This window comes from Scyliorhinus canicula, chromosome 2 (assembly GCF_902713615.1).
Source record: "Scyliorhinus canicula chromosome 2, sScyCan1.1, whole genome shotgun sequence".
NCBI classification, from domain to species: domain Eukaryota; kingdom Metazoa; phylum Chordata; class Chondrichthyes; order Carcharhiniformes; family Scyliorhinidae; genus Scyliorhinus; species Scyliorhinus canicula.
In genome coordinates, this window is record NC_052147.1 from 146,785,290 (window position 1) to 146,809,209 (window position 23,920).

The following is a 23,920-nucleotide window of genomic DNA, read 5'->3' on the forward strand; positions in this document are numbered from 1 at the left end:
GGGAGGGAGGTGCCAGGAGAGGGAGGGAGGGAGGTACCAGGAGAGGGAGGGAGCCGCCACCAGGGGAGGTACCAGGAGAGGTAGGGAGGTACCAGGAGAAGGAGGGAGGTACCAGGAGAAGGAGGGAGCCGCTGCGCTCTCAGTGCGGCCTCCGCGGCAGTTGGATCGACATCAGGGAACGCTCTTCCCGCCCCTCCCCCTCAGCGCGATGTGAGCAGAGAATCGGCCAGTCGGCCCGCCTCCCTCTCACACACCGGCCCGGCACCGAGAGCAGCGCCGGCCCTTTCCTCCACCCCCTCCCCTCTCACACACCCCGGCGGCTTATGGAGCGGCTCCTCGCCGAGCCTGTGGCACTTTGGTCGGGGGAGAGAGTGTTGTCGAGGCGGAGGATGCTGTTGCGCTGCCGGGGGGAGGTTGTCCTGCTGTAGTCCGGCCTTCCCCTTGTCAGTCCAAACCCCCCCCCCCCCCCCCAGTAAACCTCCTCCCGCGGAGGGGGTGGGGGGTGATTAATTTTTTGGGACTTGGAAATGATGAATTACCAGCAGCAGTTGGCCAACTCGGCGGCCATCCGAGCCGAGATCCAGCGCTTCGAAAGCGTCCACCCCAACATCTACTCCATCTACGACCTGCTGGAGAGGATTGAGGAGCCTATCCTGCAGAACCAGATCAGGGAGCATGTCATCAGCATTGAGGGTAAGCAGGCAAACATTGAGAGGAAACAGCCTAACATTGAGGGGGGACAAAGTAAAAACATTTGAGGGAACAAAGTAAAAAAAAAAAATTGAAGTAAAAACATTGAGGCAGCAAAAAACAAAACGGGTTCTGGGGATACACAACAGAGGCACTAGTTTTTGTACACACACCCACACGCATACAACACATGTTTTAAAACATTTAAAAATGTTTTAAAATGTTATTGTGTCCAAACAGGTTTTTGAATGCAAGTGCACACATTTATGACAATAATACATGACACACAAATGCAGGTAAAGCAGGTCAGGAGAGAGGAAAAACTACTGTCGAGGTGAGAACTGAAGAGAAAATGGGTGGCTGTCAAGTTTTCAAGCATGCTTTTAAAAAAATATGAACTTGGCTCTTGTATGATTGAGGACTGTGACAAATCGGTTCCGAGATTGAATGCAAATTTCTACCCGCCTGTAAAGTAAATGAGCTTTAGTCAGGGTGGCATTGTTGGTCAGATTTGATTGTCATTCAGGTGGCCTTGCATCAGTGAAGCAAGATTGTTGGACCTCGTACCTTGGGCCTGTTACAGCAAGGATTACCAAGTTGCTGCATGTTGTGGTTATGTTTTTGTCAATTAAAGATTTTTTCTTCCAAGGATATTTAAAAATCCTGCCAGTGTGCCAGGATCCTCGTAAATTATAGCACTTGTCGAATCTATTTGATAGTGAGTGGCTTAATGCTGAATGAGCCAGTTTGTTTTTAAAAGGGCACTGCCAGAAATGTACCAATTTAAGGTCAAACATACTCTACTATTTACTGAAAGAAGTGGTGTCACTTAAGCCAATGCGTTGCTGATTTATTGTGTGCCAAATGTTTTATTTTTCTGACAGCCGTTTATTAAATAATGCCGTTCTTTTCGTTTAAGTGACATCAGTCTGAAAATAAACATCTGTTGCTTACAAATAAACACCTGGGAATTAAACCAATGAAAAAAATAACAGCATCTTCTGCTGTAATGAGGTTCTGAATTTGAAGCAGTTTTGTTGAATCATTTTCTTTATTACTCATCGATAAAATATTAATTGCAAAAAGGATTGATTTGAGCAAGTGAAATTAAACGGTTAGAAATGTAACACTTGTGCACAGTAAAGTGTGGGTGAATTTCACACATTGAAAATTTATTTCCAGAGAATTCTTAAATTAAAAGTGCTATAGGATGGCTTATATAATTGATTTCAGTCAGAAAAATAATATGTTGATAAACAATTCATCAGAAATTTTAGTGACAAGAAAGCCAAATTCAAGAGGAGGGTAACAAATTGTGACAGAGACCCAGATAGTTACTCCCAGTCTGAGTATGTTCTAATTCATTCTGAGGACTTGTAAATTTGACACAGAGTTAGATTCATTTTTGGAGCTTTTTTTAATGGAGCTCTGTAATGGTGTATGGTTAATTCCAATTTTATTGTGCTGAAGCAGTTTCATTGCAGGGGGGAAGATTGAAGTGTATACAGGGTGCCAGAGCTGTAATGGTTCTTTGGGGCATGAAAGTGTAACCCCAGCGGCTTAGTGTGTTCCACACCATAAGCGCCATTTCCTTTGCCCAGTTAAAATGCGGTCTGTGGGAATTCAACTCATTCCCCATCTGAAAGTTCCTTGAAGCTTACAGTTATGATGTCAACCAATATCAGGAAGTGAGTGGAGCAGGAAAGCTGCTTCAGAATTATGGACTGAGCAACTTTGGTGTAGTGGCATAAATTATCTCTTTATGGCTACATTTAAGTTTGAAGTGTTATATCCCTTTGTGCTTTATAACTGTATCCCAAGTCAGTTATTTGAACTTGTGGTTTCCATTTCATTCTTGCACCAGTCAGTATATGATCCAGACATAATTTAAATGTGTAAGCTGCTTTGATGTATTATAGTGATTATATTATGTTGTTTGATTACTATTGTGGCTTTACTTTTAACGTCCGCTTTGAGTTGTATATGAATGCTTGAATATATGAATATGAGTGAATGCTTTTTTTGGTCTTTTTAATCTTAATAACTCTACTAATCTTAATATCTCTACTGCAAATATGAATACTTTCCATGTGCAAAGCTCCCTGGACAAGACTGGTACAGACTTTTCAAGCAGTATTCAACACAGTGAGAAGGAGACCATTGTGCCTATGCTGAGAGCTTGTGGGCAATCTGAAACTTGCAAAGTTGATCAATCACTCATTTTCGGTTTAAGTTTGAATTGCTCAATAATATAACCTCATTAAATATCAGCAAAGTAGAAATCCAGTGCTTAAAAATCAGATTGAAATAATTTGAAGTAATGTGCATGGTGTGTTGGGGATAGGTGGGGGGAGGGGTTGGTCAGTGGTTGGTTACAATCCTAGGGTAACTGATTATGTAAAAATTCCATGCTCATCAATAACTATTTTACAGTTTTGGGCGACTCTTTTTGTAACATACTGATATGTTTTCACTGATACGCAAAGCTTTCAAATGAATGATGTGTAAGCTTTACTCTGGAAGGAGATTTATCACCTTATGCTTTCTGTTCTCAATAGACTTAAGGACTGTATATCATCTATTAGTCTGGAGGATTGCTAAGGAGTTGTTTATTTTTCATCAGGATCACTTTGAATTGTGTGTTTGTAAATAGTAGGTACTAGGCTGACAAACTTGAAAGTGTTTGACTAGATGGAGAGTTTTTGAATTTGAGATCGACTATCTGGGGAAATGTGATACTGTCTTGATGGAGGAATAACTAATAATCTCCTCTTCAGGCCCGTTGGTGTTTTACGTCATTCTTTGACTCTGTCGTTGGTCTCTAGTAAAACCTTGAAACTGGCCACTGGAGATGTACTTAGTGTTTTGTTACTTAGTGTTTCTATTAAATAGACACAAAAATATGTTGTGTCCACAGTTTCCCCTTTGACAGTATCTTTGAATACGGTCTTCATGTTTGATGATACTGTAACCAGGGTAAACAGAGCCTATATTAGCAAGGGTACTAACTAAATAAAGAGAGTGAAGCAAGATTAAGCCAGTTCAAAATTTACTGTCTGGAAAGAAGGTGACTAGGGGTGACCTTGTCGAAGTATTGAAGTTGTAAACAAGGGAAACTCAGATTCAAGTTTCACCAAGAAACTAGGGCCAGGGCATATAAATAGGAATGATGGTAAAAACTCTTTTGGACATGGATTATTTTACTTATGGGTTTTGTGAGATGTGTGCAGCAAGGCAAAAACATTGAGGTAATTGAAAAGTAATTGGACAACATGCTGGGAGAGTTCGTATGAATGAGGGATAAGTTTTGATGGGGCAAATACCTGGTTTAATTTTCTACCACTTTTTTTTAGTCGTAACGAACACTAGTGAAAGACAACTCTGAATATTTTCTTAATGGCGAGTGATTGGGTGCTGTGGAGGAGCAAAGAAATTTGGATATCCACGTGTTTGTCACTGAAAGCTAGCACGCAAGTGCAAAAAGTAATCAAAAAAGTGTGGTAAAGGCAGCACAGTTGCACAGTGATTAGCACTACAGCCTCACGGCGCAGAGGTCCCAGGTTCGATCACGGCTCTGGGTCACTGTCTGTGTGGAGTTTGCATATTCGCCCCCACAACCCAAAGAAAAGCGTCTCGGGGAAACACAATACCTGGGTTGACAAATCTGGTAAACGGGGTCGGCTTTAACTGCCCGCATTAGCTTTGTCCTTTCCTGCCTTGAACATGATGATTTACTGATACGCTGACAATGTAAGCGACCAGTGCTGGATTCTTGCTGAGGCCATTTTGACTGACTGAAAAGCCTCATCAATGGCTTCTGGTTGGTACATATGGTGAACGAACGACCATAGAGATACTGATGGAATATTTTTACTGCGAAAATGATAGCTAGACCTTTTCAAAAAATTTTTGTTTAATTTAGTGAGTCCAAATCTTTTTTTTTTCTAATTAAGGGGAAATTTAGTCGGGCCAATTCACCTACCCTGCACATCTTTTTGGGTTGTGGGGCTGAGACCCACGCTGACACAGGGAGAATGTGCAACTCCACATTGATGGTAACCCGGGGCCGGGATCAAACCCGGGTCCATGGTGCTGTGAGGCTGCAGTGCTAACCGCTCTGCCACCGTACCTTCTTTGTCCAACTGTGAATACCCATTTTTAGCCTTTGTCGGATGCAAAACCAATGGATTTTTCGAACCTATCCTCCATTACAAGAGAAAGTACCGTCCCACACTGTAGTGCGAAGCATTGCACTACAGAATAAGTTCCATGTCTGGATCAAAATGGACTAGCAGATATTTTGTTTGGGGAGCACTTTTAAATCTTTGAAAGTCGTCTTCTGAGCAGACTTCCACTTCCACTTTCTTTCTTTGTGAAGAAGTAGTTACAGTGGAGCCAACACTAGAGAGAAGTTTGGCAAAAACCTTCCAAATTAATTAAACCTACAAATTACGTAAACTCGGCAATCTTGCAGCTTCCTTAATTGCTTGAGCCTTCCCTTCCACAGGAGATGAGCCTTGCACAATGATTCTGTGGCCTAGATACTCCACGCTCGATGCCTGAAATAACAGAAACAGAATAAAATTAGAATTAACAGCAGTTAAATACGAATATACACTAGTAACGACAACTAATGACGTCGCAGCACTTACAGATGACATCAGCAATGGATTGAAAGAAGTTGCATAATAATAACACTCGATAACAAAGGCTAATGAAATATTGGATTTTATCTCAAGGGGGTTGGGATACAAAGGTAAGGGAATCGTGCTTCAGTTATACAGAGCCTTGACTAACCCCGTCGGAAGCATTGTGTTCTGTGTTGGGTACCAAACCTCAGGAAAGATACATTGGCTGTGGAAGGGGTGCAGTGCAGATTCATAATAATTATTATTGTCACAAGTAGGCTTACATTAACATTGCAGTGAAGTTACTGTGAAAATCCCCCAGTCACCACACTCCGGCGCCTATTCGGCTACACAGAGGGAGGATTCGGAATGTTTAGTTCACCTAACAAGCATGTCTTTTGGGACATGGGGAAGGAAACCGGAGAACCCGGTTGAAACCCACCCAGACACGGGGAGAACGTGCAGACTCCACGCAGTGACCCAAGCGGAATTCGAACCTGGGACCTTCGTGCTGTGTCACAACAGTGCTGACCACTGTGCCATTTTGCTGCCCACCATATCAGGGCTTTATCGTTAAATTATAAAGATAGGTTTCATAAACCTGGCTTGCAGTCTCTTGAACTCTAAAGGGTGAGCAAATTGAGGTGTTTGAAGTGATAAAGAGATTCAGTGGGGTAGTTACAGGGAAGCGTTTTCCTCTCATGAGGAATCCAGAAAAAATGGCATAGAAACCTAGAAAATAGGTGTAGGAGTGGACCATTCGACTCATTGAGCCTGCTTCACCATTCAATATGATCACGGCTGATCCTGTATTTCAACACCATACTCCAGTTGTCTCCCCATAACCCTTGATGCCTTTTAGTCTAGAAACTTATCTATTTCCTTCTTAAATATATTCTGTGACTTAATCTCCACAGCCTTCTGTGGTAGAGGATTCCACAGGATCCCCCTACCCCTCTGAGTGAAGAAATTTCTCCTCATCTCAGTCCTAAATGGACTACCCTGTATTCTGAGACCATGACCCCTAGTTCTGTACTCCACAGCAGGGGTAGCATCATCCCTGTATCCAATCTGTCCAGCCCTGCCATAATTTCATGTTTCAATGAGATTCCCTCTCATTCTTCTAAACTGCAGTAAATACGGGCCTAGCCGACCTAATTTCTCCTCGTATACCAGTAGTGTCATCCCAGGAATCAGTCTTCGCTGCACTCCCTCTATGGCAAGTATATATCCTATCTTAGGTGAAAAGACAAAATCTGTACACAATACTCCAGATGTGGCCTCTCTAAGGCCCTGTACAGCTGCAGGAAGACATCCTTGCTCCTGTACTCCTGTACTCATTCTTCTTGCAATGAAGGCCAACATATCATTTGCCTTCCTAACTGCTATATAATAATCTTTATTGTCACAAGTAGGCTTACATTAATACTGCAATGAAGTTACTGTGAAAACCCACAGTCGCCACATTCTGGTGCCTGTTCGGGTACACGGGGAGAATTCAGAATGTCCAATTCACCTAACAGCACGTCTTTCGGGACTTGTGGGAGGAAACCAGAACACCCGGAGGAAACCCACAGGGAGAACGTACAGACTCCACACAGATAGTGACCCAAGCCGAGATCGAACCTGGGACCCTGGAGCTGTGAAGCAACAGTGCTAACTACTGTGCCGCACATGGTGCTGCACCTGCATGCTTGCTTTCAGTGACTGGTGTACAAGGGCAGCCAGGTCAATTTGTACGTCAACATTTCCCATTCTATCATTGCCTAAATAAATAAATAAACTATTATTGTCACAAGTCGGCTTACATTAACACTGCAGTGAAGTTACTGTGCAAATCCCTGAGTCGCCACACTCTGGTGCCTGTTCCGGTAACTGAGAGAAAATTCAGAATGTTCAATTAACCTAATAAACACGTCTTCCGGAACTTGTGGGAGGAAATCGGAGCACCTGGAGGAAACCCACGCAGACACGGGGAGAACGTGCAGACTCCGCACAGGCAATGATCCAAGCGGGGTCTGTACGTTCTCCCTGTGTGTGAATGGGTTTCCTCAGGGTCATCCGGTTCTTCCTAATTTATTCCACAAGTTACGTTTCGGAGACATGACTACAGGATGGTCAGGATTGGGAACTCAATATACCTGGTTATAAGGTTTACAGGAGGGACAGGGAAGATGGCAGATACTATCATCTCAATAGTGAAGGAGGATATAATGAGGGGAAATCATCCAGTAGAGAACATTTGGATGGAACTGAGGAACAGAAAACTGTAATGGGTGTGTGTAGACCCCCTTGTACCAGTTCTGAGGTGTTAGATTGTATAAATGCAGAAAGTAGGCAAGTGTGTAACAAAGAGTAGTATTAATGGGGGATTTTAACTTGTACAAAGATTGGGAGAGGCAGACAAGCACCTGTCAGAAAGGTCGTGAATTTCTGGTATGTGTCTGGGATAGTTTCCTGCAACAATACGTTCTTGCTGTAACAAGAGGACAGGCAATATTAGATTTAGTTATGAATAATGAACCAAATTGAATTGGTAGCTTAACTGCGTTAACATTTATCAAATAGTGATCACACGTGCTCGAATTCATTGCAGCATTTGAAAGTAAAAAGCACAAATTGGCTACTTAGAATTTTAGGATTTTAGACTTGGGTAAGGTAACTTTAACAGGGTGAGACTGTCCAGCGTAAACTGGGAAGATCTGTTAATGGATCAAACGACTAAAGAACAAAGGAGAATATTTAAAGAAACATTTAACGAATTTACAGAGCAAGCATATATCTCTGAGAGTAAAAAAACTCCACCCCAGACAACATAGAATCATAGAATTTACAATGCAGAAGGAAGCCATTCGGCCCATTGAGTCTGCACCGGCCATTGGAAAGAGCACCCTACTTAAGACCACGCCTCCACAATATCACTGTAACCCAGTAACCCCACTTAATCTTTATGGACACCTAAGGGCAATTTAGCATGGCCAATCCACCTAACTCGCACATCTTTGGACTGTGGGAGGAGACCGGAGCATCTGGCGTAAACCCACGCAGACACGGGGAGAATGTGTAAACTCCGCACAGTGACCCAAGCCGGGAATCAAACCTGGGACCCTGGAGATGTGAAGCAACTGTGCTAACCATTGTGCTACCATGCTGCCTTGGACGACTGAAGAGGTTAGAGACAGCATAAAACTAAAAGCAAGGGTGTACAAAAAATGCAAAACACAGCGCAGATTCAGACAAAAGGGCGAGATAAAAAGACCAGCAAAGAGTCACAAAGCAGCTTATAAGAGCTAATAAAAGGGAGTATGAAAGGAAACTTGCAAGAGACATCACAATCAATAAGAAGAAATGTTATAGTTATATAAAGGGAAAGCGGGTGGACAAGAGCAATGTGTGGGCCAACTAACAGCTCAAAATGGAGCTATTGTCAATGATAATGGGGAAATGGCAGATATGTTGAACAATTACTTTGCCTCAGTATTTATAGTTGAAAAGGAGGATAACTTGCCGGACCTCAAAAAAATTAATAGTTGATAACGACAGGGACTCAATACAATTAACATAAGTACAGCATCAGTAACTAAGAAATTAATGGAACTAAAGAGTGTCAAATCCCCAGGACCCCAGGTTTCCATCTGAGGGTGTTAAAGGAAATGGGGAGCACACTGCAGATGTCCTAGTATAATCTCAGAGTTCCCTAGGTTCAGGAGTAGTTCCTATGGATTGAAAAATTGCACATTTTAAGAAGGGTGAAAGAAGAAACCAGGGGCGCGTTTCTCCGAAATGGAGACAGTGTTCGGGCCGTCGTGAACGCCGTTGCGATTCACGACGGCGCGGAACGGGCACGGGGACTACCGATCCTGGCCTCCACAGGGAGCCAGCACGGCACTGGAGCGGTTCACTCCGTTCCAGCCTCCCTTTCCGGCGCCAAATGGGTGCCGCACCAACCCTTGCATGCGCAGTTGAACCCGCCCGTGCGCGGAGGACTTTTTCAGTGTGCCAGCCCCGACGCAACCTGGCGTGGGGACCGGCCACGCAACAAAATAGGCCCGTGAGGGGGGGGAGAGAGCCGGCCTGCTGATGGGTGGGTCCCGATCGCGGGCCAGACCCTATCGGAGACCCCCCCCCCCCCAGGACGGAGCCTCCTACCCCCACAGGCCGCCCCCCAATCCTTCGCGCAAAGCTCTCGCTGGCAGCGGTGTGGATGGCGCCGGCGGGACTCTGCTTTTACCCTCGGCCGTCCGGGCCGGAGAATCGGTGGCCCCGCCGCGTACAGCGGCCCATGACCGCCGCCGCGTCAAACGCGCCAGCGCAAATGGCACCGATTCTCCCCACCTCGGAGGATCGCGCGCCGGTGTCGGGGCGGCATGGTGCGGTTGTGCCGATTCTCCGGCTCGGCGCGGGGCTCGGAAAATCACGCCCCAGGTAATTATAGACCAGTTAGCCTAACATCTGTGGTGGGAAAATTGCTGGAGTCTATAATCAAGGATAGGGTAACTGAACCCAAACAATTCCAGTAGATTAGGGAGAGCCAGCATGGATTTGTGAAGGGAAGATCATCCCTGACAAATATCATTGATTTTTTTTAAAGTGGTGACTAAAGTAGTAGACAGGAATGCCTATGGATGTTATTTTTTTGGACTTCCAGAAGGCACTTGCTACAGCCCCACATAAGAGACTGTTAACTGAGGAGTTGGGGCCAAATGATTAACATGGTTAGGAAATTGGTTGAACGGTAGGCGACAGAGAATGCGGATAATGGGTAAGTACTAATTGGCAGGGTGTGACTAGTGGTGTACCACAGGGATCTGTGTTGGGGCCTCAGTTATTCATTAATGTCTCGCATGGTGGCACAGAAAGTCATAGATCCAAATTTGCTGATGATACAAAGTTAGGCGGCATTATAGACAGCCTAGAGGATAGCATGAAATTACAAGGAGATATTGACAGACTGTTGAATGGGCCAAATTATGGCAGTTGGAATTCAATGTAAGCAAGTGTGAGGTTATCCATTTTGGACCAAAAAAGGATAGAGCAGGGTACTTTCTAAATGGGAAGAGGTTAAGTACAGTGGATGTTCAAAGAGACATGGGGTCCGTGTGCATAGATAGTTAAAATGCCCCCAACTAGTGCAGAAAATATTCAAAAAGGCTAATGGAATGCTAGCCTTGATATCTAAAGCATTGGCATATAAAGACATAGATGTTATGCTGCAGCTATACAAAACGCTGGTTAGACCCCACTTGGCAGTCACTGTAAGCAATTCTGGACACTACACCTTCGGAAGGGTATATTGGCCTTGGAGGGAATGGAGCACAGGTTTACAAAAATGATACCTGGACACGGGATTATGTTACGAGGAGAAATTACACAAATTGGTCCTGTTTTTGCTCGAATTTAGAAGGTTAAGGGGCAATCTGATCAAAGTCTTCAAGATCAAGATATTAACAGGAAAAAGCAGGATATAAAGATGAATGATCCACATCCAAACTATACACTAAACTATGCAAATCTAAAGATGTGCAGGTTAGGTGGATTGATTGTTCTAAATTGTCCCTTAGTGTCCAAAGATTGGGTGGGGTTATGGGGATAGGGTGGGTGAGTAGACCTTAGCAGGGTGCTTTTTCAGAGGGTCGGTGCAAACTAGATGGGCTGAATGGCCCCTTTAGACTGTAGGAATTCTATGATTCTATTTCCACTGGTTGAAGATTCTAAAATTGGGGGCAGACCATTCAGGAGAGTATTTAGGAAGCACTTCTTCATGCAAAGGGTGGTGGCGGTTTGGAACTCTCTTCCACAAACAGCAGCTTAAGCTAGAACAGTTATTCACTTTAAATCTGAGATATTTTTGTTAAGCAAAGATATTAAGGGATATGGACCAAAGACAGGTATATGAAGTTAGACCACAGATCAGCCATGATCTCATTGAATGGTGGGACAGGATTGAGGGGCCCCTGTTCCTATGTCTTCAAAAAACTCCTGTAGATTTGCCAAATATTATTTCCCTTTCATTAATCCACGCTGAATTTGTCTAATCTGGATGATATTTCTAAGTGTCCTCTTTTATAATAGACTCTAACATTTTTCCTATTCCTGATGTTAGGCTAACCAGTCTGTGTTTCCCTGTTTTCTCCATCTTTCGTTTTTTAAATAGCAGGGTGTGTGTGTGTGTGGGTGGGGGGGGGCGGGCCTTTAAGAAAGGTTTTGTCTTATCACATGGCTTCAGTGATGTCATTTTGTGGGTGGAGCAGAACTGTGGCTGTGAGATTTTTTCTTAGTTTCATTTTCAGTTTGACTGCTATGGACTACAGACGGGAGAAAAACTTGTTTTTGCCTGTTTTTCTCTCTTTTCATTTTAAATACCTGTTCCAGTAAAAATCAACTTGGTAGTGGCTTTGGAGATAATAATTGCTTTCTGGAAGGAATTTGAATCTGCTGTTTGAAACCAGATCAGAATCACAGGGACCAAGACCAGTCTTAGTCAAGTGAGATTACAGTGTGCTGGGCCACGCTTTTGAATAGGGGTTTTTGGTTTAGTGAAATTTGCTTTTGAACTGGTGCAGTTGAGGGGGAATTTGTTAAGTGTTATGGTGGGTGGTACCTTTATGTGTGTAGTTGATAAAACTCTTGCTGTGTGTTTTTTACTATATATATATATATATATATGTTAACTTAAGTTCCTAGAATAAAGCTTGTTTTGATTAAAGCGTCTGGGAAGACTGTTGAATCACACCTGAAGGGAAGGCTCTTGTGCTCATCCTAGCCAAATTCAACATAAAGGTTGTAGGTCAGGTGGACTTCATAATATACTTTGGACTTTCTAAACCCTGGCCCATACCAGGAGTTACATTTGCCACCCTCCAAGCTGCCGGTCTGTTTGAGAATTTAAAGAATTTTGGAAGTTGACAACATAACGCATCCACTATTCCCATGGCCACCTACTTTGGTGCCCTTATCAGGCCTAGGGATTTATCGGCTTTCAGTCCTACTCATTTCTCAAGCACTTTTTTTGACTAACACTAATTTCAACCAAACACTGGAAACTGCACCTGAAATGTTCTTGATTGCAGGGCGAAGAAACGCATTGTATTGACAAGTGATTGTGAGGATTTTCAATATTTTTGTGTGACTGAACAGAATACATTGCCAAGCTGCACGGGTGCCTCCTAAGGTTTGAAAGACCGTGTTGGCTACCGAAAGGAAAACTGTGCTTTCAGTGTTGAAGACTGTTAAAATTTGGAAATTAATAATAAGTCAACAAATATAGAAAGCAGTTAATTTCACTGCTGGTGAGCTCCAGTGGAAAATGTATGCTGTAATGTAGACTGAAGATAGCCCAGTGGACCAAACTAAGGTAATTATGCACCTTTGCTGTTACAGTAAGAGCCTAAACTTTATTTTGTCTGAGCCTCAAAGACCTTGATGTGCAAATGTACAATTTGTAACTGCTGTCAGTGTTTGGTTTTAGCTAATAAGACTTACTGACTTACTGGTACATTTTAGTGCCATATCTGGATGGTTAATTCCCATCCTGGTACATATTTAGCATTTGCCACGATTAAGTGCAACATCCATAGAATCCCCACAGTGCAGAAGGAGGCCATTCAGCCGTTCGAGTCTGTGCTGGCCACTGGTTCACTCTCCTTCCCGATCCCAGTAACCCAACCTGCATACCGTTGGTCTATGGGAAGGAACTGGGGTACCAGGAGGTAATCCATGCTGACATGAGGACAATGTACAAACTCCACGCAGTCACCCAAGGTATAAAGATATAGAAATTCAGAACATGCACAAACATCATCTGGGCAAAATGGGACTTGATTTTTTTTTCAAATAATTTTTATTGAAAAATTTTGAATTTATACAACAATAACGCACCACAGTACAATACCAAAAATAACAATAATATTAGCAATCATAAACATTCGCCCCACCTCCATGAACAACACAGCATTTTAACAACACAAATTAACACAATATAAAGTTACAGAATAGAAACTACAATAAGGAACCCCCCCCAGTTGCTGCTGTTATTGACCAAGATACCTATCTTTGAGCCAGGAATCCAGAAAAGGCTGCCATCTTTTATAGAACCCTTGTATTGATCCTCTCAGGGCAAATTTGACCCTTTCCAATTTTATAAATCCCGCCATGTCACTGATCCAGGTCTCCACACTTGGGGGCCTCGCATCCTTCCACTGTAGCAGGATCCTTCGTCGGGCTACTAGGGACGCAAAGGCCAGGACACCGGCCTCTTTTGCCTCCTGCACTCCCGGCTCTACCGCAACTCCAAAAATCGCGAGTCCCCACCCTGGTTTGACCCTGGATCCAACCACCCTCGACACCGTCCCCGCCACCCCCTTCAAGAATTCTTCCAGTGCTGGGCATGCCCAGAACATATGGGCGTGGTTCGCTGGACTCCCCGAACATCTGGTGCACCTGTCCTCGCCCGCAAAGAACCTACTCATCCTCGTCCCGGACATGTGGGCCCGGTGCAGCACCTTAAATTGGATGAGACTAAGCCTCGCACATGAGGAGAAAAAGTTGACTCTCTCCAGGGCATCCGCCCAAGTCCCGTCCTCCATCTGCTCCCCGGGTTCCTCCTCCCATTTAGCCTTCAGCTCCTCCACTGACGACTCCGCCACCTCCTGCATTACCTTATAGATGTCAGACACCTTCCCCTCTCCGACCCACACCCCCAAAAGCACTCTGTCCATCGTCCCCCGCGAGGGCAGCAGAGAGAATCCCTCTACCTGTCGCCTAGCAAACGCCTTTACCTGCAAGTATCTGAACATGTTCCCTTGGGGAAGCCCAAATTTATCTTCCAGTTCCCCAGGCCCGCAAACCTCCCGCCAATAAACAGGTCCCTCAATTTACTGATGCCCGCCCTTTGCCACCCCATCTTTGTTCCCCGGGATGAACTGATGATTGCCACCCAGTGGAGCCTCCATCGAGCCCCCTGTTTCCCCCCGATGTCGTCTCCACTGTCCCCAGATTCTTAGGGTCGCCGCCACCACCGGGCTCGTGGTAAACCTCTTGGGGGAGAGTGGCAACGGCGCCGTTACCATGGCACCCAGGCTCGTACCTCTACATGACGCCATCTCCATTCTTTTCCACGCCGCCCCTCCCCCCTCCATCACCCATTTACGCACCATTGACACATTGGTCGCCCAATAGTACCCCAGAAGGTTGGGCAGCGCCAGCCCGCCTCTATCCCTCCCTCGTTCCAGGAACACCCTCTTCACTCTCGGAGTCCCATGTGCCCACACAAAGCTCAGAATACTGCCGGTCACTCTCCTAAAGAAGGCCCTGGGGATAAATATGGGCAGGCACTGAAAGAGGAACAAGAACCTCGGAAGCACCGTCATTTTGACGGACTGTACCCTCCCCGCCAACGACAATGGCAGCATGTCCCACCTCTTGAACTCCTCCTCCATCTGATCTACAAGTCTGGTGAAATTATGTTTGTGAAGAGTCCCCCAGTCCCTGGCCACCTGCACCCCCAGGTACCTAAAGCTCTCCCCTGCCCGTCTAAGCGGGAGCCTACCAATTCCTTCCTCCTGGTCTCCAGGGTGCACCACAAACACCTCACTCTTGCCTAAATTTAATTTATAACCTGAAAAGGTCCCAAACTCAGCTAGCAGCTCCATCACCCCCGGCATCCCTCCCACCGGGTCCGCCACATACAGTAACAGGTCATCGGCATACAATGACACCCTATGTTCCTCTCCACCTCGCACCAAGCGTCTCCACCTCTCTGAATCCCTCAACGCCATCGCCAGCGGCTCGATTGCCAGTGCAAACAACAAGGGGGACAGGGGGCAACCCTGTCTGGTCCCTCGGTAAAGCCGGAAATACTCCGACCTCCTCCCATTCGTGGCGACGCACGCCATCGGGGCCTCATATAGCAGCCTTACCCATCTAATGAACCCTTCACCAAATCCAAACCTCCCCAACACTTCCCATAGGTACCCCCACTCCAGTCTATCGAAGGCCTTCTCTGCATCCAGCGCCACCACTATCTCTGCCTCCCCCTCAATCGCCGGCATCATGATGACATTCAACAATCTCCGCACATTCGTGTTCAGCTGCCTTCCCTTCACAAAACCTGTCTGGTCCTCGTGCACAACCCCTGGCACACAGTCCTCTGTCCTGGTGGCCAGGATATTTGCCAGCACCTTAGCATCCACGTTGAGGAGAGATATGGGCCTGTATGAACCACACTGCTGGGGGTCCTTGTCCCTCTTTAAAATTAACGAGATCAGCGCCCGCGACATCGTCGGGGGCAAAGTCCCCCCCCCCCTTCCCACGCTTCGTTGAGTGTCTGCACCAGCAAGGGGCCCACTAGGTCCACAAACATTTTATAAAATTCCACCGGGGACCCATCCGGCCCCGGTGCCTTCCCTGACTGCATCTGCCCGATCCCCTTAACTAGCTCCTCCAGCTCAATCGGCGCACCCAACCCCTCCACCTTCTCCTCCTGCACCTTCGGGAAAGGAAGCCCGTCGAGGAACCTCTCCATTTCCCCCCTCTTCCCCCGTTGGCTCCGACCGGTACAGTTCCCCGTAAAAGTCCTTGAAGATCTCATTCACCTACCCCCTTCTGCACCACATTCCCACTCTTGTCTCTCACTCCAGCAATTTCCTTAGCCGCATCCCACTTGCGGAGCTGATGAGCCAGCTCCTACCTGCCTTTTCACCATGTTCGTACACTGCCCCTTGTGCCTTCCTCCACTGTGCCTCCGCCTTTCTAGTGGTCAGCAAATCAAATTTAGCCTGCAGGCTGCGCCTCTCCCCAACAGTCCCTCCTCTGGTGCCTCTGCATACCTCCCGTCTACCTCCAGCATCTTTCCCACCAATCTATCCCTCTCACTCCTCTCGCTCCTCTCCCTGTGTGCCCGGATGGATATCAGCTCCCCACGAATCACTGCTTTCAAGGCTTCCCAGACCATCCCCACCTGAACCTTCCCCGTATTATTCACCTCGAGGTACCCCTCAATACTTGCCTGGACCCTCCTACACACCTCCTCCGCCAACAACCCCACATCCAACCGCCACAACGGGCGCTGGTCCCGCACCTCCCCCATCTCCAACTCTGTCCAATGCGGAGCGTGGTCGGAGATTGCAATGGCCGAATACTCGGCCTCCTCCACTCGGAATCAGTCCCCTACTCACCAGGAAGAAGTCTATCCGAGAGTAGACCCTATGTACGTGGGAGAAGAAAGAGTACTCGCGTGCCCTCGGCCTCATAAACCTCCATGGATCCACCCCACCTACTTGGTCCATAAACCCTCTCAGTACATTGGCTGCCGCCGGCCTCCTACCCGTCCTAGAGCTGGACCGATCCAGTGAAGGATCCAACACCGTATTGAAGTCTCCCCCCCCATGATCAGACCTCCCGCCTCCAGATCCGGGACCCGTCCCAACATACGCCTCATAAAGCCCGCATTGTCCCAATTTGGGGCATACACACTAGCAAGTACCACCTTCTCTCCTTGTAGCCTGCCCCTAACCATAACATACCTACCCCCCCTTATCCGCCACCACCTCCGATGCCTCAAACAACACATTTTTCCCCACCAGAATCGCCACTCCCCGGTCCTTCACATCCAACCCGGAGTGGAAAACCCTTCCTCATCCCTTCCTCAGGCGGACCTGGTCCGCCACCTACAGGTGGGTCTCCTGAAGCATTGCCACATCTGCCTTTAGCCCCTTCAGGTGAGCAAGTACCCTTGACCGCTTCACCGGCCCATTCAATCCTCGCATTCCAGGTGACCAACCGGATCAGAGGGCGTCCCCCTCCCCCCGTCGACTAGCCATAGCCCGTCGACTGCCCGCCCCAGGCCAGCACCCCCTGCCCGACCCAGTCCCCACAGCGACAACACCTCACCTCTGTCCCCCCCAGCCCCCACCAGCTCCTTCCTGACCCTACCAGCAGCAACCCGGTATTCCCCTTTCCCCCCCCTCCCTTCCCCCCCAGGCTAGGAACCCTCCCAGCCGCGAACCGTCCTCCATTGTACTTCCGTGGGTCAGCTAACTTCTGCTGACCCCGGAAACTCCCGCCAATAACCCGACCCCTCCCAAAGTGGGATCATCCCCCAATCTATCCCGCGGGACTTGATTTTTTTAAACGTTTATCCATGTCTGCAACTTTGACATGGAATACATTTCATTTGTTGCTATTTGTTATGCTTTCCACACTTTTGCCTTAATTACAAACTTCTCCATGAATCTTGTTGGCCTCATATATCTAATTAAGCAAATCACGCACTGAAACTAAATAAATGTGACCTTCTGTTAGTATTCTGAAGACTGCTTTCACATAATGTTGTGGATGAAAATGCAGTATGTTATTTTTATTCAAAGTGATACATAAGTGGTTTCAAGATCTATTTTTGATCTTCTACACTATGGTTCATTTAAAAACACTATGCTTTTATCTGTGTATAATTATCTCTAAATGAAATTATATTGTACAGAATGACTTATTATTCCATCCCATTCTGTGTAATTTCCGATTTGCACACAATAAATCATTCTTCTTAGTCATGTGTAACATTGTCTCCCATTCTTCATGTCTTTTGTACAAAGTCGTTGTTGATTTGCTCCCTAATCATATTATCTGACACCAGCAGCTTGTACTCCATCTAATCCTCCACGTAGCTCTTGGGCCTTATTTTTATTCCCATCTTTAAAAATTCTGATCCAACCATAATAGCCCATAAAAAAAAAAGAGGCTGGTTTAGCTTACTCAGCTAAATCGCTGGCTTTTAAAGCAGACCAAGCAGGCCAGCAGCACGGTTCGATTCCCGTACCAGCCTCCCCGGACAGGCGCCGTAATGTGGCGACTAGGGGCTTTTCACAATAACTTCATTGAAGCCTACTTGTGACAATAAGTGATTTTCATTTCATTTTTTCATTTTCATAATATTTTTGGACAAAACAAGCTGTCAGAACCCACCTGTATCGACAAGAATGTGAGAGATCTATTTTACAGCTGCAGCAGTGCGAATATCTCTCATGTTTGATAGACTTGTAGCCTGCCTTTTACTGTAGCTACCGCAATTATGTTCAGACATGCCCTGAACACCCAAATGGGAGTAGCTGACTGTAATTTATGTCCAAGTGTATCTAGTTGTAGTAGAAGAATATGATTCGGGCTCAACGGATTACATGAATTAAATTCTTAGAAACCAGGTTTTGCTAAGTTTGCAGTGACTAGCCCTTATAAATATGGCAGACAATGCAGTGGCAGAGAAGATGGATTGTCGCCTCTATTACTAATCAGGAAGGTATTTATGCATTTTGACATGCTGTGAATCATATCCTCTTGTTATTATGGAACTTTGAAATTCATTTTTTTTCTCTGCAGCCTATGTGTGTAAATGCTGAATCCTTATCATCGAAGCCAACCCAAATTTTTCAGTGCTTCATAAGACTTTTTTTAAAAATCATTCTGAGGATGTGGGCATTGTTTGCAAAGCCATAATTTATTTTTCCAGAAATATACTTGATTCTTAAAACTTGTAAAAAGCACATTCCAAAACATTTCAAATTGGATACCACAGAAAGTTCAATAAGATTTAACGTTTGTCCATACAGCGTGCTGCACACTGAACTGTCCCCCAGCGATATTGATGTTTGTCTCTGTGCCTCCCTGGGACCAGCCTGTGGAGCACAGAGTCCTGTATCACGCAGCTGCTCAGGATGAACCTTGACAAAAACCACAACATCATTCCTTCTTTGCAAAGGCACATTCTAGAAAGAGGTAATGTTTTCCCCACCTCTTGGAAGCCAGCATTTATTGCCCATCCCAAATTGCTTTTCAGTTAACTGGATGGATTGCTCCTCCACCTGCTCCTCCTCACTTTTGTAACAGCTCAAAACCCATCTATTTCTATCTCTCTTCAGTTCAGAAGAGTTATATTGGACTCAGTGTTAACTCTCTTGCACTCTCCACAGATGCAGCCAGATCTGCTGAGGCTTTCCAGCACTTTGTTTTTCTTGTGGATGGATTTCTAGGCCAGTGCACAGAGCAACTAAGAGTCAACTACATTATTATGCGTATGGAGTCACATATATAGGTCAGATCAAGTAAAAAGTACCCTTTCCTGAAGGACATTCGTGAACTAGATGGGGTTTTCTAACAATCCGGTAGTCTCATGTCCACCATTATGGCAGCTCGCTTTATATTTTATATTTATTTAATTAGCTGAATTTAAATTTCATAGCTGCCATGGTGGGATATCAACTTGTGTGTGTGGATTATTAGTTCATTGATATAACTACTAATAATAATCTTTATGCTACTTTAGTGAAAACTGGATTGCATTGGTGCAGGAGCTTCAGGACACTAGCACTTGTAATGGCGGTCTTGGTCTCTGAAATTGATCCAGATTGGTGCACTTGACATTTATTGCCCCCACAAGAATTTTGACTGCATTTCTTGTTTTCGGTACTCCAGCTGAATTCTGCTTGACTTTAGGTTCAGAAATTCGAATGACTTTTATTTTTTTTAGTTGTTTGTTATATTGTTGTATTATTCCAATACTACTTGGGAATTTCATGTTCATGTGTATGTGTACATCAGCATCCAGAGTGTCACATCACGCACTACTGTACCATGCATTGAATCAACAGTGTATCAGTCCGTAGTACATGGTGTGATCTGAGAAATACAGTTGAAGCTTGCAGCATTTGAGTCTAAAAGTGTGATTATTTCTACCTTCGGGGAACCAGAAGACATTGAATCATAGAATTCCTACAGTGTAGAAGGAGACCATTTGGTCCATCAAGTCTGTGCTGACCCTCTGAAAGAGCATTCCACCTAGGTCCACTCCCCCGCCCTATCCCTGTAACCCCACCTAACCTGCATGTGGGGCAGCACGGTATTTTATTTCTTATTTTCTTTCTTATTTTAATCAGTACAGTTTTCGGGTGTATATGTTGAATCCTTTAATTTGGCGAGGAAAATAGTGGATGGTCCTGGGAGCCCTTGCACAGAAATTCTATATTGATCTGTTAAATGGATTCCATAGCTTTGAAAGTGATCAATTCTTATCTAACTTTACTAGCTTTTCTACATTTTAAGAAAGTTTAGCTATAATTGAGCCATTGTTCCCTCAAGATTTCACTTTGGTTACTGAGAGTATGCAGAAGTTTGGAGGAATTGTAACAGAGAGGGTTCATCAGAGATTTCCAAAAACTTCAGCCATCTTGGATCAACTGATTATAGATAATTCAACACGAAGAAAACAGTGTTTTGGCAGAGATTTCTTTTTTTTTAATATAATTTTTATTGGAATTTTTTACAGAAAATATAAAACATAACGACAAACAATGAAATGCAACAAAATAACCCATAATAACCGTACCACCCCCAGACCGTATCGACGCATGTATCCCATCCCCCACCCCCCCAACCCCAATGAACAACAAAAGAACTTCAAAATAAATTTAAATTAAATAAACAAATATAGTCATCGTCCCCCCCCCCCCCCCCCCCCCCCCCCGGGTTGCTGCTGCTACTGTCCCCGTACCCTATCGTTGAGCCAGAAAGTCGAGAAAAGGTTGCCACCGCCTAAAGAACCCTTGTACCGACCCTCTCAGGGCGAATTTGACCTTCTCTAGCGTAATGAAACCCGCCATGTCATTGATCCAGGTCTCCACGCTTGGGGGCCTCGCATCCTTCCATTGTAGCAAGATCCTTCGCCGGGCTACTAGGGACGCAAAGGCCAGCACACCGGCCTCTTTCGCCTCCTGCACTCCCGGCTCCACCCCAACCCCAAAAATCACGAGTCCCCATCCTGGCTTGACCCTGGATCCCACCACCCTCGACACTGTCCTCGCCACCCCCTTCCAGAACTCCTCCAGCGCCGGGCATGCCCAGAACATATGGGCATGGTTCGCTGGACTCCCCGAGCACCTGACACACCTGTCTTCACCCCCAAAGAAGCTCTGTTGCAACATAGTGACCAGTTCATCTCAGTGGGTGAGGAACTGCAGAGGATGGAAGAGGCCAACAAGGACTCAGAGCCACAGTGGAAGACCTGGAGAACAGCTCAAGTGGCAGAATTTGAGAATTGTGAGCTTGCTCAAGTGGGTGGAGGGCCCAAAGCCGACTGAGTACTTTGCAAAGATGTTGGTGGAGTTATTGGGGAGGCTTAGAAAGCTCCCGGTACGAACTGGATAGGGCTCATCAGTCGCTCAGGTCCAAGCCAAAGACAAACGAGTGCGAAGGACGGTCATAATTTGTTTACACAAATTCCAGATCAAGGAGAAGGTCTTGAGCTCGGTGAAGCAGAAGCATCAGATGCAGTGGGAAGGAACTGGTATCCGTATATACCAGCACTTGACTGTGGTGCTTGCAAGAAGGTGAGCGGCCTTTGGTTGGCTGAGTACATGGGCAGCACGGTAGCACAGTGGTCAGCACTGTGGCTGCACAGCGCCAGGGTCCCAGGTTCGATTCCTGGCTTGGGTCACTGTCTGTGTGGAGTCTGCATGTTCTCCCCGTGTCTGCGTGGGTTTTCTCCGGGTAGTGCAGTTGCCTCCCACAGTCCAAAGATGTGCAGGTTAGGTGGATTGGCCATGATAAATTGCCCTCGGTGTCCAAAAAAAAAAGGTTAGTTGGGATTACAGGGGATAGGGTGGAGGTATGGCTTGGGTAGGCTGCTCTTTCCAAGGGCAGGTGCAGACACGATGGGCTGAATGGCCTCCTGCACTGTAAATTCTATAATTCTATGAAGGCGACGCTCTACAGTAATGGTGTGAGGTTCAGCGTGGCCTACCCGGCCAAGCTGTGGGTGACCTATAATTTGAGTGACTTCTATTTTGAGACAGTGGAGGCATTCGTGAAGGCTAAAGAACTGGGATTAAAATGAGAAATGGGACTGGATTTGGTTCTGGACTGAAGGAAGGGGGTTGAAATGCTTTATACAGCCTCATTTCTTGTTTCAGGATGTTTATTTGTTCTCCCCGTGTTGGTGAACGGGTGGGGGTTTGGTTTTTGGGTTGGTTGATGGAGACTGGTAGTGTACCCTCTGCTATAGGTTACAGTGGGCACGAAAATATTAAACTTTGGGGATATGGCGGTTTTCTGGGGCATGGTTTTTTTTGCACTGGCTTTGTTTGTTTTTACTTGTTTTCAGGGATTGGGCCATAATAATAATATGGCGAAGGGGATTGGGAGGGGGCCTGGGCAGGGGCCACCACACTAACAAGCGAAGGTTGGCTGGTGAACGGGAGTGTGGTGGGGGGATGGGCCGTGGACGTTGGAATCTATTTCAACAGATTTTGATGGGCCTGGGAGGTGTGAAAGGTTGGGGGGGGAGAGAGATAGGGACGATACTGTGAGAGGTGTTTTGAAGAGGAAGTGGATGGAGGGGTTCTAGTAGGCTGGGGGGGTGGGGTTCGACGGCAACAAAAGGAAGGGGCAGATCAGGCCCAGTGGGCGGCCTCCGGGGTCATGATGATTGGGGGGGGGGGGGGGGGGGGGCCCTCAGTCAGAATAGTAACATGGAATGTGAGGGGATTAGGAGTACTTGTGAAGAGGTTGAGGGTATTTGCACATTTAAAGATTTTAAAGGCTGACGCGGTGATGCTGCAAGAGAACCATCTGAGGGTGAAAGATCAGGTGAGGCTCAGTGATAGAAATTTACTTTTCTAGTCAGCTACAACCATGAGAGTGAGGGAAGATGATAGAGGTAAAAGGGTTAAATGAGAACTCATTAAGAATAATTAACTATAATCATATTAAGCATTACTTAAGTGCAACAATAGCTAGGGATCAACTAAGGGTTAATCCAGATCATACACTTTAATTTCTTTATTTTTGCAAGTTGCTTGAGGCTGCAAGGTCAGTGACATAACTAGTTAAAAGGCCCCATTGTATGGTAAGTTAGAGGGGAGGTTGTGGCGTTGGCAAGTGTATATGGCCCCGACTGGGGTGATGCAGGGTTTATGAAGAGGCTGCCTCCCTGGATCGGGGAGGGGGGGGTTGAGGGCTGGTGGGGGGAGAAACTGGAATATGGTGCAGGAGCCGAAAATGGACAGGTCTCAGCCGTGCTTGCTGGCCCAGTCGGGGAGGGGCCGAAGGTGCTGGCTGGGCTCATGAGAGAGATGGGAGGAGTGGACCTGAGGAGGTTCCTGCACACGAGGGAGCGGGAGTATTACTTTTTCTCCCCGATACATAAAGTGTACTCGAGAATAGACGTCTTTATGGTGGGGAAGGCATTATTAGCAGGGGTCAGAGTATTCAGTGATATTGATTTTGGACCATGTGCCGCATTGGGTGGATGTGGTTCTGGAAAAGGGGGTGGCCCGAATGAACGTGGGGTTGTTCGGGGACTGGAGTTTTTGCGATAAGATTGGGAAGGTGGCAATACTTACCTGGCAGGGGTGAAACCATGATCTAGAAGGGGATTCGCCCAGGACGAGGCTAGCCCATTGCACTTCGGGTGTGCTGACGCCAGCAATGTCCTCAAATGCTGGATGGGGCTGGTTTTAGCACACTGGGCTAAATAGCTGGCTTTTAAAGACCAAGGCAGGCCAACAGCACGGTTCAATTCCCATAACAGCTTCCCCGAACATGCGTTGGAATGTGGC

General features: G+C 46.1%; 1 protein-coding gene and 1 pseudogene across 3 annotated transcripts in view; both read left to right on the forward strand.

Moving 5' to 3' along the window:
• The first annotated feature begins 65 nt into the window (after window positions 1–65).
• The window catches only part of agap1 (ArfGAP with GTPase domain, ankyrin repeat and PH domain 1), a 959,457-nt gene continuing 935,602 nt past the window's right edge, over window positions 66–23,920 (forward strand). For all 3 annotated transcript variants that reach the window (XM_038787582.1, XM_038787583.1, XM_038787584.1), the window contains exons 1-2: window positions 66–88; window positions 129–693. In XM_038787582.1, coding sequence (XP_038643510.1) covers window positions 528–693 — 166 coding nt within the window. In that variant the 5' untranslated portion in view covers window positions 66–88; window positions 129–527. The remainder of the gene's footprint in view (window positions 89–128; window positions 694–23,920) is intronic.
• On the forward strand, window positions 23,697–23,840 carry LOC119962531 (annotated as a pseudogene).